Below are 12,218 nucleotides of genomic sequence, written 5' to 3'. Positions count from 1 at the left end.
ATGCTAAAAATATTCTCCTGAATTAATTCAAGCACGTTTTAAGTTTTGCCTTTCCCATTTGAGAATAAGTAGAGGTGAAATACAATTTTTTGTGGAATGAAAGGAAAGCAGAGACAGAAATAAGAGGGATAGACATATGACAGAAACAAGAGGGATAGACACAAGTGAGCGCTTGTGTACACAAGATTTCCAGGTAGAAACCAGCATGACACAGGCGAGGAACAAACTAGATGTGGGTTAAGTGTGGCCGGACCAGAGGCCTATGATGATACGGAATGTGGAATGTGGATAGAGAGACAAACAAAGGGCGGAAGATGCAGGACTTCATGATGCTGGGTTCTTATAGTATAGATCAGATCAGTGAAGGAGTTTATAAGGTGGAGAACCGAGGGGGTCCGTGAAGACTGGAGCCCAGAGTTGAAAGGCAAAGGATGGCTCTGAGATCATCAAGGGAAACACCATGAGTCATAATTAAATCTGCACTATCATGTTTACTACTAGAAAGAGGGAGCTCATCCAGAAAAGGGCATTGGGATGACCTCTGTTCAGGCTGAGGCTAGCATGAGAAAGAGCTCTGCACTGATGGTGCCTTTGCCATGAAATGTGCAGGCTGAAAGGGGCTCCGTCTCTGTGACTGAGTCAGAACTTCAAAGGGGCGAGCAGATGCCCTCTGTCTCCCCTCACGCTTTCTGTGCAGAGAGGAGGCAGCCCTGCAGCACTGTGGAGAAACGGCTGGCACACCAGTACACAGCTGTGTGGGAGGGGGTGGCTGAGTCCACAGTGAGGGAGAAGTCCTCCGTGCGTGGTCTGGACACGCTGTACCCGTCGGGGATGTCTCCTTTTTCCGTGTTGCTCTCTCCATATGAGTAATGGAGCAGCCTCAGCCCATGTCCAGGGTCTTGTCGATACCAGTACATGTATTCGTGGTTATCAGTCTGGTGACAGCTCAAATTCACCTGTCTTCCTGTCTCTGTGAGCTTGTGTCTTGGACGTTGGGTGATGGCAGCCTCCATGTGTCCTGTAACAGAGAATGACCCAAGCCTGAAGAGGCCTCTCAAGGAGAAGCCTGGGATGCCCAGGGTTGGTGGTGGATGACCTGCCCACCTGGAGCCATCCCTCACCTGCCCACAGGAGACAGAAGGCCACGTGCAAGAGCTGGGTGCCCATCTCAGAGCCGGACACCCTCCTGTGTCTCCCAGCCTTCTTTGGAGGAAAAAGAAGGTGGCTTCTCAGTGACTCCCTGAGATCACCTTCCCCCACCAATGCTCCCACAGCTCACGTGAGGCCTCCACTCTGTAACCACACATCTTGACGTAATGTGGGAGAGACTGTAACTGGGGTCTGTAACTGGGGAAGGACAGAGCCCGGAAGTAGAACAGGAGTGCACAGCGCAGAAAGGGGGTGCTTGTTTGTGCCAATCAAGTGTCTCCTCTTGGGGTGAGTGCCTCTCTCCTTCCCTATCCATTCTAGAAGTGACAATTGTGGCGGTTCACTACCTGTTGGGCTGAAGCCCAACCTAAGATTATCAGTAACAATACTCTCACAATATTTAATCAAAGAAAGGAGAACTGGAAGGGTGATTATAACAGGTTTATCAGCAGCAGCAGCAGCAGGAGTAGTACTTTATCAGTGCTCTAACAATGCTTAATTTCTGTCCCAGTGCCTGAAAGAGATTGAGGACCTTACAATCTTTTTTCCCTCTTATTGTATGCCTTCTAACCTTTCCATTACATGAAGAATAATCCGGCAGAACATTGAAATTGTTTGGGAAAGACAGAAGATAGCTGTGACTAAGGGAGCATGTTTCTGTAACCCGCTATTCAAGATGAAGGGGGTAAGAGGTACAGGAAAGGTCTAGATCAAGCTAAGACAATACAGCTCAAAGGAGATTACTAGAAAAAGCTATGCATTGGAACTAATGAGCAGAGATGGCCCCATTTTTCTAGGTGCATTTGGGTAGACAAGTTTATGTGAACATGGAGAGGAGGGATGGTGAGTTAAAAACAGTAGAAAGATAATACTGATCCTCACAGAATGAGGAGTTAAATTGAGAGATAGAGGGAAATGGTTGGTGTCTTATATGTACCTCATTGAGTTTTTAAATTAAAAATCAGTTTAAACTATAGGAAAGCTCAAGTGTCACACATTGGATCAGGTGACATAATTTGTAATTTCTAAATGGGCAACACATAGAAAGGCTGGGCAGAGGGAGGCCTGATGAAGACTAGGTTCCTGAATGAACTGAGGTTAAATTGTGCAGGGTAAGCAACCACGGCTTCTGGTGTTTGTGGCTGGTCTCTGTCTCTGGAGGTGGAGGAACAAAGAACATGACACACTAGACGTCGCTGTCAGTCTCTGGTGACTGTGAGTTCACATGGCTTCTGTCTCAGAGTATCTGATTACTCGGAGTGGCCACTGCTTTTACATTCCAGAATGGGTCCTGAGTAATCTTCCATTTGAAAACCAAACCAAATGAACATATTCTAATTCCTTCATTTCAAAATTTGGTAAGTGGTAAGTTCCCTTGTGTTTTTTTTCTTTCATTTTTCAGGCTCCAGGAAGGCTCTTCTTTATGTCTAAAACCATGTACTAATGTCACATGCCATGATAACGTTATTCTGGAGTTCATCAGGGGGCCACAGCTTTGGCTGTGGGAAGAGATGTCCCTAGGGAAGATGTTCTTGCTTTAGCCTTTTAAGGCTTGATTCGTTGAAATAAGTAGTCTATTTTTGGTCCTTACTGCCAGCAGAGATTAAAATGTATTAGCCTCTAAGCATAGATATAAATCATTCAGGCAAAAATGAGAGCTTTCTTCTATCTTAGGGCAAACCTAGGTGATCTTTTATTAGATTATTTCTAGCCCGAAGGATTCATGATTCTTTAAGAACTAGTAGAAGGAGCTTTGCTGGCATCACTATGGTCTTTCCTAAGTAGTACGAAGAAAAGCAGATAGAAGTAAAGGATGCTGCTCAGTATCTTGTATTACAACATGATGTAAGACCAGAATCCAGGAAGAAAGGAGATGAAAAGAAGACCAGCCATGGCTGGGGATGGAAAGATAGGAAGCTCACCCTGCAGACAGACATGGGATCCACTTAAACTGCCATGACAAAGATTGCTCACTTCTGCCCAAGACTCACCTGATCTTAGGAGATGATAGGATGGACGAAGTGGGAATCCAGATAAGTCCTTCGGGATAGATCGGCCATTAGAACCTGGAACTGCTCTGGGCACAGACAGTAAAGATGAGTCACAGAAACACGTGCACTCCCTGCGGTGATGTTTAGAGTCTAGGGATTAGGACAAATTTCTGCCAAATAATGACATAAATTCATGTAAAACAGTGATGGCACTAAATGCGGTGGATATTATAGGCCATGAGCACCTATCACATTGGGAGTTGTGGGTTAGAGGAATAGGATACGTAAAGTGCCAGGATAGAGAAAAGAGAATGGAATGGATGGGTTGGCTCAGAGAATCTGGCCTGAAAGAGGAAGAACATTGTAGTCCTTGAAAAACACGTTGCTCATGAGGGACAAAGTGAGATAGAGTTCCTATTGGTGAAGCCAAAATGAAGGTGCTGAGAGTCAGGGCAGAGCCAAGAAGTAGACACAGTGGAACAAAGTGGAGACCACAGTAAGCATGGGCTGGAGAAGATGGAATCATAAAGCACCAATGGAGAAAAGAATGTAGATTTGTGGTGCTAAAACCCCCCAACTTTGCTCTGAGGAGAGAGAAGTAATCACAGCCCTTCTGAGCTCAGAGCTGAGGCAGCTCAGGGTCAGAGCTACAGAGGGTCACAAAAGGGTAGGTTAACTTATTTACATTGCTTCCTGGTGCAGCCTCTCACCTGGCCAAGACCAAGCTGGGGAAGAACCCAGCACCGAGCCACACAAGACTCTGAGAGAAGTCCCATGGAACCATGTCTTCCTCTGGATGACTTGTGATCTCAGAAAGACAAGGTTATATGTGTTTTGTATTGGGCCCTGTGAATAGCAAGAAATGTGTATGGAGTGACTGCTGAAACAAGAAATCACAAGAAGTTTGGGAGCACCTGCCAGACATTCGGGCAGCATGTCTGGCTTGGAGAGTGAGTTGGAAAACCAGGGAGAATCTTTCCTCTTCTTCTGTGAGTGCTACCCTAGGCCAGCTTTAGTTCAATTCTAGTTCAGCCACAGCTAACAATCACAGGGCACTTCAATGTCTCCTTTCATACTGATCTTATTCTCTGAAGGTGGGGCCATTCTATCATTTAGGAAGTCCATGATAGAAGGAGCTAGATCTGTAGATCAGGAATTTCCAGTACTAAACCAAGACAAAGGCTTTGATTAGGGTTTTAGAGGACTCACTTCCCTTAAGAGCCTGGTGACCATGGCAGGGGCAGGGAAGAATGGGAGAATCATGAGGAAATCTTCAGTTGTTTACTGGGGAATGAAGACCCGGATGTAGTAGAGGGGGCTGGAGATGTTTGTCCCCACCCTCTCCCATCTCTCTCCCTTTTCCTATCTTCCACTGAACCTTCATCTACATGATCTTTTTGATGGACAGTTTCGTATAACAACCACTATAACTTGGCCTATGTCCATTTTTGTTTGTTTGTTTTGTTTTGTTTTTGCTTTAAGCTCAGGTTTTCAAACTCAGGGAAACCTTTTTTTAAGGCTCTTTGATCTTATATCTGTTTTCCTGCTTTAAGCTCAGGTTTTCAAATTCAAGGAACTTTTTATTTTTTAAAGGATTTTTGCTTGACATTGAACATGCCTCCTTCCTTCTCATTCTCAGTTTCTACTTTGCTTCTTACAGGAAATATACAAATTTCTCATTAGTCGTGTAAGGGAAAATTGAAAATTTACCAGAACAAATGAAGGTCTTTCTTAGGGGAAGATTTTGATTTATTTGAGATGCAAACAAGACTATAATATCAGCTGCATCAAGCTAGGGTTCACCAAAACGTACCTCAATTTAAAGATAAATTCATAGGCTATAGAATGAAAGGATCCACAAGGATTATAATTGAATATTAAGGAATTCGTGTGAAATTCTACGTTCCTCAAAGTTGTGGAGGAAGAGATTGTGTTGAGCATGAGGTCTGAGCTATCTTTTTCTTCCCAGCTGGACACAGGATAACAAGGCTGAGATTTCATGGTATTAGCCAGGATATAGAATGAGATAATGTAGTAGCCGTGCATATGGAAGATATACAGATTTTATAAACACAGAGAAGTCTATGTCCCAGTTTTCTTTCTTACAAACCATGAGGCCTTGGGAAGATAATTCATTGCCCTTGAACTTCTGTATTTATAAAGGGGAATAAAAATATCTTACTTATGTGATTGTGTCAAAACTTAAGATACAATGCATATGTAGATAATAATGCACATTAAGAGCTAAGGGTTTTATGTAACTGTTTAAGAAAGAGCTAAGAGTTCAGTGTTTTTGTAAAATTAAACAGGATTGCACAAGCTGTACGATGGTGATAGAGAAGAGCATTTGGTACACACACTTGAACTTGGCCTCCTTGGTTGGTTTGTTCACAATGCTCTGAGCCAGCAAAAGAAAAGAAGAAGCTAGGAAAGAGCTCAAAGCATCCATTGAAAGAGTAAAGCCTGAATAGATATCCACACTTCTCCCTGTCAGCCCCCAATGCAGGAAGTTTGTAAACAACATGGTGATTACAGCAAGGCTTTGCAAACTGCTGGCACAAACACACAGCCAAGTCTTCTCGTTCCAATGTTTAGCTCTGAGCTACAGTCAAGAGAGTGCTGAGCTGAGAATCTGTCAGGGAAGTTTCTTTCTTCTGCCTGCATATGTGAGTAAAACTCAAAGATTAGCTGGGGGCTCCAGCCAAGGGCCTATGGATAGAAGTACATCCCGAGATTCCCAGGAATTAGGGGCCATCTCAGCATCACTTTCTCTCTACTGTTTTTGTCAGAGTCTGGGATTTGGATGATTTCCATCTCGTAAGGGTCTGGAAGAAAGGCAGGAGGAGAATGAGCATGAGAGGGGATGGGTGGAGCCCCAGCAGAAAACAGAGGACTCTGAAGACCACAAGGTCAGAAAGGTGATGTCCTCCTTGTCTGAAGCACTCACCTGATCCCAGGACACAAAGCATCTCCCAAGGAAGGAGCCTGGAGCTTATGATGGCCCAGCTGTATTAGGCAGCCTTGAATCTCTGTGCTCAGTGTTTGTGCTCTAAAGGGTAAGTTCTTGTTCTGCCCTATTAAGGCCAATTGGAGGATTAAGTTGTGATGTCACTGTCCTCCTACCATCCTGTTGAAGGCTTCCTTCAATCTTCCCCTCCTCCTCTTCACTTACTCCTTTCTTGGCTCCATGTTGAAACTTCTGCCTAGTAGCTGAGAACATGGGGTTTGTGATGAAATAAATCTTCCTACTTGGGCTCGATCCAGATGTATTTATATCACGATGCCAACTTCAAACCAAAGTTTCTATCTCTCCTTTGCCATTCTCTTTGGCATTCTGAGACTTGTAACTTCATGCGATCAGACCGAAAGGGTACTGAAATTGCCTAAAACTTATCATGATTAAAAATGTCCCCCAAAGTAATCAGGGACTTTTTCATCTCCTACCACAGAGCTAGCGGGCTCATATTCATCACTCTCAGGGCAATCCTTCCTATCTGTGGCATTCTGCATAGTTCATGTTTACCTCTCCAGACCTAACACATCTGCAGATATGGAGCTCAATGAATTCTCTTAACTAGGTCCCCAGGATATCTCTGTGTGGAAGGAAATGTCAGTGAGTGAAACAGGGACAAGCAACTGTCCTAGTTTAGAAGACTTTACCTAGACTCTTTCTTGCTAGTTCTTAGCATCTACTTTCCCCAATTAAATGAACAGCGCATTGTGGACAGCTTTCTCCCAAAACCCCATGGCCAGTGGCCCAGGCATTCAATCCCTCTGCTCCTTATTTGAAGCAGATGTGAGTACCAGTTGCCACTCCTGCTAGTCCTGATGCTTCTTTCCTCTTGAGTTTCCCTGATGCTGCAATACCTTTGTGAAGCGGTTTTTCTTCTTTTCACCTCTTTCCTCAGTTCTTCTTGAACCCTGATGGACAGACATAGCAAGAGAAAAAGAAAATGAGCATCAGAGAATATATTCTGCCTGAAATTAACAAAAAGTTCCAGCATTCTGCTGTTAGAAATAGCAAGTATTCTAATAGTCTGCAGTTAGTGGTAACAAATTTTCTTTTTTTTTTTTTAGAGTTTTTTTTAAATTTTTTTTTATTTGTGAACATACTGTACAGAGGGGTTACAATTACATGGGCAGGATAATGCGTACATTTCTTACGAAGCATTGCAGACTCCTCCTTTTGTTTACCCTTCACGTCCCTTCCCAGCCTCCCCCCTCCCCCCCAATCCCAATCCTTCTGTTCCCCCGCATTCCCCCCCCCCCCGCACCGACGTTGTAAAGCTCGTTTTGGACATGACAACTTGTACTTCTCATTGTTGCAACAGGTCCACCTGTATCCTTAAACAACTGGTTTTTCCCCATCTCCTCCTCAAGTTATACTGACATCAAATATAGTGAAAGCAGGGGTTATACTGTGGGGGAGGGGCATACAAAGCAACAAAGAGATAATCTTATAAATGCATTAGAAACACATGCATGAAAGAAAAAAACATTAAAATACATATCTAAGGGTTCATTTTCCTGACATCACATTATCTGACCTTTTCCGCTTGACTCATGTATATACGAGATATTGCAAATAAGGGAAACCATGGGACCTATGTTTCTTTGGGCCTGGCTTACTTCACTTAATATAATTTTTTCCAAGTTTTTCCATTTCCTAACAAATGGGGCAATGTCATTCTTTCTGATGGAGGCATAGAATTCCATTGTGTATATATACCACATTTTCTTGATCCATTCATCTACTGAGGGGCATCTGGGTTGGTTCCATATCTTAGCTATGGTAAATAATGCTGCAATAAACATTGTTGTGCTGGTAGCTTTAGTGTGGTCTTGTTTGTAAACATTTGGGTAAATGCCCAAAAGTGCGATTGCTGGGTCATAGGGGAGTTCTATGTGAAGTCTTTTGAGGAACCTCCATACTGCTTTCCAAAGTGGTTGAACAAGTTTACATTCCCACCAACAATGAAGTAAAGTTCCTTTCTGTCCACATCCCCTCCAGCATCTGTTGTTGTTAGAGTTCTTGATTTTTGCCATTCTAACTGGGGTGAGGTGATATCTCAATGTTGTTTGATTTGCATTTCTTTTATGGCTAGGGATGTTGAACATTTCTTCATGTGTCTATTGGCCATCCTTCTTTCTTCTTCAGAGAAGTTTCTCTTTAAGTCTTTCGCCCACTTATTTATTGGGCAGTTGTTTCTTTGAGGATTTGTTGTTGGGGGGTTTAATTTTTTGAGTTCCAAGTATATTTTAGATATGAGACCCTTGTCCGTTGTATGGCTAGTGAAGATCTTCTCCCAATCCGTGGGCTTTCTATTGATCTTGCTAGCTATGTCATTTGCCCTGCAGAAGCTCTGCAACTTTATGCAATCCCATTTGTCCAACCTTTCTTTGATTTGTTGTGTTTCCGGGACTCTATTCAAAAAATTTCGGCCTGAGCCAAGGAGACCTAGGGTTTCTCCTATTCCATCCTGTAATGTTTTCAGAGTGTCTGCTTTGACTTCAAGGTCTTTGATCCATTTGGAGTTGATTCTGGTGCAAGGTGATATATAAGGATCTAGCTTTAGTTTTCTATATGTAGTTAACCAATTTTGCCAGCACCATTTACTGAAGAGGCTGTCTTTGTTCCATTCTATTGTTTTAGCTTCCTTATCGAAGATTAGCTGGCTATAGGTCTGTAGGTTCATTTCTGGGTTTTCAATTCTATTCCATTGGTCCTGAGGTCTGTTCTTATGCCAATACCAAGCTGTTTTGATTACTATGGCTTTATAGTAGAGTTTGAAATTTGGTATTGATATTCCTCCAGCAGTGTTCTTTCCATTGAGGAGCGTTTTTGCTATTCGGGGTCTTTTATTGTTCCATATGAATTTTTGGATTGCCTCTTCTATTTCCTTGAAGAATGAGGTTGGAATTTTGATAGGTATTGCGTTCAATTTGTAGATAGCCTTGGGAAGTATTGCCATTTTCACGATGTTAATCTTTCCAATCCAGGAGCAAGGGAGGCTTTGCCATTTTTTTAGTTCTGTGTTGATTTCCTTTTTCAAGATTTTAAAGTTTTCATCATAGAGGTCCTTCACTTCTTTAGTTAAGTTAATTCCTAGGTATTTTATTTTTTGTGGGGCTATTACAAATGGAGTTGCTTTCCTAATTTCAGCCACACTTTTCTCATTGTTGGCATACAGAAAAGCCATTGATTTTGGGGGGTTAATTTTATACCCTGCTACTTTGCCAAAATTTTGAATCAGCTTGAGTAATTTGGGAGTGGAGTCTATGGGATTCTTTAAGTACAAGATCATGTCATCTGCAAAGAGGGAGAGTTTTATTTTTTCTTTCCCTATTTGGATCCCCTTTATGTCTGCATCTTGTCTTATTGCTGTAGCTAGGCATTCTAATACTAGATTGAAGAGAAGTGGAGAGAGTGGGCATCCTTGTCTTGTTCCTGAGTTAAGAGGAAATGGCTTTAGTTTTTCACCATTGAGTATAATGCTGGCTGTAGATTTGTCATATACAGCCTTTATTGTATTGAGGAATGTTCCATGGATTCCTAATTTTTCCAAAACCTTCATCATGAAGGGGTGTTGGATCTTGTCGAATGCTTTTTCTGCATCTATTGAGATAACCATGTGGTTCTTATTCTTGCTCCTGTTGATGTGATGAATATTAATTGATTTGCGTATATTGAACCAGCTTTGCATCCCTGAAATGAATCCTGTTTGATCGTGGTGTATGATTTTTTGGATGAATTGTTGAAGTCGATTGGCCAAAATTTTGTTGAGAAGTTTTGCATCAATGTTCATCAAAGAAATGGGTCTATAGTTCTCTTTCTTTGATGAGTCCCTGCCTGGTTTTGTGATGAGAGTTATGATGGCTTCATAGAATGTGTTGGGTAGTGAACTTTCTCTTTCAATTTCATTGAAGAGTTGGAGGAGTATTGGTGTGAGCTCTGCTTTGAAGGTCTTGTAGAATTCTGCTGTAAAACCATCTGGTCCTGGACTTTTCTTAGCTGGGAGGTCTCTTATTGCTGTTTCTATTTCAGTGCTTGATATGGGCCTGTTAAGATAGTTTAACTCATCTTGGTTTAGTTTTGGCATCTCAATATTTGCTAGGAAGAGGTCCATTTCTGTCAAGTTCTCAAACTTATTAGCATAAAGTTTTGAGAAGTATTCCCTTATAATGTTCTGAATCTTGGTTGTTTCTGTGGTGATGTTTCCATTCTCATCTCTGAGTTTATTAATTTGGGTGTGTTCTCTTCTTTTTCTGATAAGATTTGCTAAGGGTCTGTCAATTTTGTTAAGTTTTTCGAAGAACCAACTCTTTGTTTTGTTGATTCTTTCTATAGTTTTTTTTGGATTCTAATTCATTTAATTCTGATTTAATTTTGATTATTTCTTCCCGTCTACTGGATTGGGGTTTATCTTGCTGCTCTTTTTCAAGGAGTTTTAGATGTGTCATTAAATTGCTAGTTTCAGATCTTTCCAATTTGTTGATGTAGGAGCTCAGAACTATAAACTTGCCTCTGAGTACTGCCTTTGCTGTGTCCCAGAGGAGCTGGTAATTTGTGTGTTCATTTTTGTTGAATAGCATGAACATTTGAATTTCCTTTCTAATCTCTTCCATGACCACTCTTGGTTCAGCAGTGTGTTGTTCAGCCTCCATGTGATACCGGACTTTCTTTGGTGGCTTTTGGTGTTGAGTTCTAATTTTATTCCCTTGTGGTCAGAGAGAATGCAAGGTATAACTTCAATGTTTCTGAGTTTAGACAAGTTTGCTTTGTGGCCTAAAATGTGGTCTATTTTAGAAAACGTTCCATGTGCTGCTGAGAAAAACGTGTATTCTGATGCTGCTGGGTGAAATGTTCGGTAGATGTCTGTTAAGTCTAGTTGATCTATGCAGTTGTTTAGATCTGCGGTTTCTCTGTTGAGTTTTTGCCGAGTTGATCTATCTAGTGGGGAGAGTGGTGTGTTAAAATCCCCAACAATTAATGTCTTTGGATCTATATTCGATTTGAGGGAAAGTAGTGTTTCTTTGATAAATTTGGGTGCTCCATTGTTTGGCCAATAGATATTTAGAATTGTAATATCCTCCTGAAGGAGAGATCCTTTAATTAGTATGTAGCGACCTTCTTTATCTCTTCTCACGAATTTTAATTTGAAGTCTATTTTATCTGATATTAGGATTGCAACTCCCGCCTGTTTATGGGGGCCGTTTGCTTGGTAGATTTTGTTCCAGCCTTTAACTTTGAAAATGTGTTTGTTTTTACGAGCAAGATGTGACTCCTGCAGGCAGCAGATAGAAGGGTCTTGTTTTTTAATCCAACTAGACAGTCTATGTCGCTTAATTGGAGAGTTCAGTCCGTTAACGTTAAGAGATAGGACTGAGAGGTATTTGGGAGTTCCTGCCATTTTATCCACCTTCTTGGGGACTGCAAAAACTGGGTTCTTCCTATGGTTCTTGGATTCTCAGTTTGGGTGCAGTTTCTTGGCCTTTGTTGCGGTCTTGTTGGTTTTCTATGTGTAGGACATCTTTAAGAATCTTTTGTAGGGCTGGTTTGGTGGAGATGTATTGTTTCAATTTTTCTTTGCTATGGAAGGTTTTTATTTGGCCTTCAGTTATGAAGGAGAGTTTAGCTGGGTACAGTATTCTTGGTTGATAGTTGTTTGTTTTTAGGGCATGGCATACATCATTCCAGGCTCTTCTTGCTTTGATTGTCTCTGCTGAGAAATCTGAGGTGATTCTAATTGGTTTCCCTTTATAGGTGATTACCCTTTTCTCCTTGACAGCTTTAAGGATCTTTTCCTTGGTCTGAGTTGATCCTGTGTGGATTATAATGTGACAGTGGGATGTCCTATTCTGGTCTGGTCTATTTGGGGTTCTAAAAGCTTTTTGTATCTGAATAGGCCTATCTTTTTGTATGTTTGGGAAGTTCTCTGCTAGGATCCTGTTAAACAAATTTCCTAGACCATTAACTTCTGTTTCTAGGTGCTCCTCTACACCCATTATCCTTAGATTAGGCCTTCTGATGGTGTCTTCCAGGTGTTGGATAGATCTATCATATTTCTTGGACTTGTC

General features: G+C 41.7%; 1 gene segment (V, D, J or C); it reads right to left on the bottom strand.

The window, feature by feature from the left end:
* Nucleotides 1–680: 680 nt before the first annotated feature.
* On the bottom strand, nt 681–6,166 carry LOC138810214 (T cell receptor beta variable 10-3-like). The segment is given in 3 exon segments: nt 681–1,018; nt 3,141–3,226; nt 6,088–6,166. A coding segment is annotated over 1 exon segment (333 nt).
* Nucleotides 6,167–12,218: the final 6,052 nt, after the last annotated feature.

Source organism: Dipodomys merriami, unplaced genomic scaffold, assembly GCF_024711535.1.
Source record: "Dipodomys merriami isolate MVZ:Mamm:240054 unplaced genomic scaffold, mDipMer1.0.p SCAF_5, whole genome shotgun sequence".
Taxonomy (NCBI): Eukaryota; Metazoa; Chordata; class Mammalia; order Rodentia; family Heteromyidae; genus Dipodomys; species Dipodomys merriami.
This window is presented reverse-complemented; position numbering and strand designations above follow the sequence as displayed.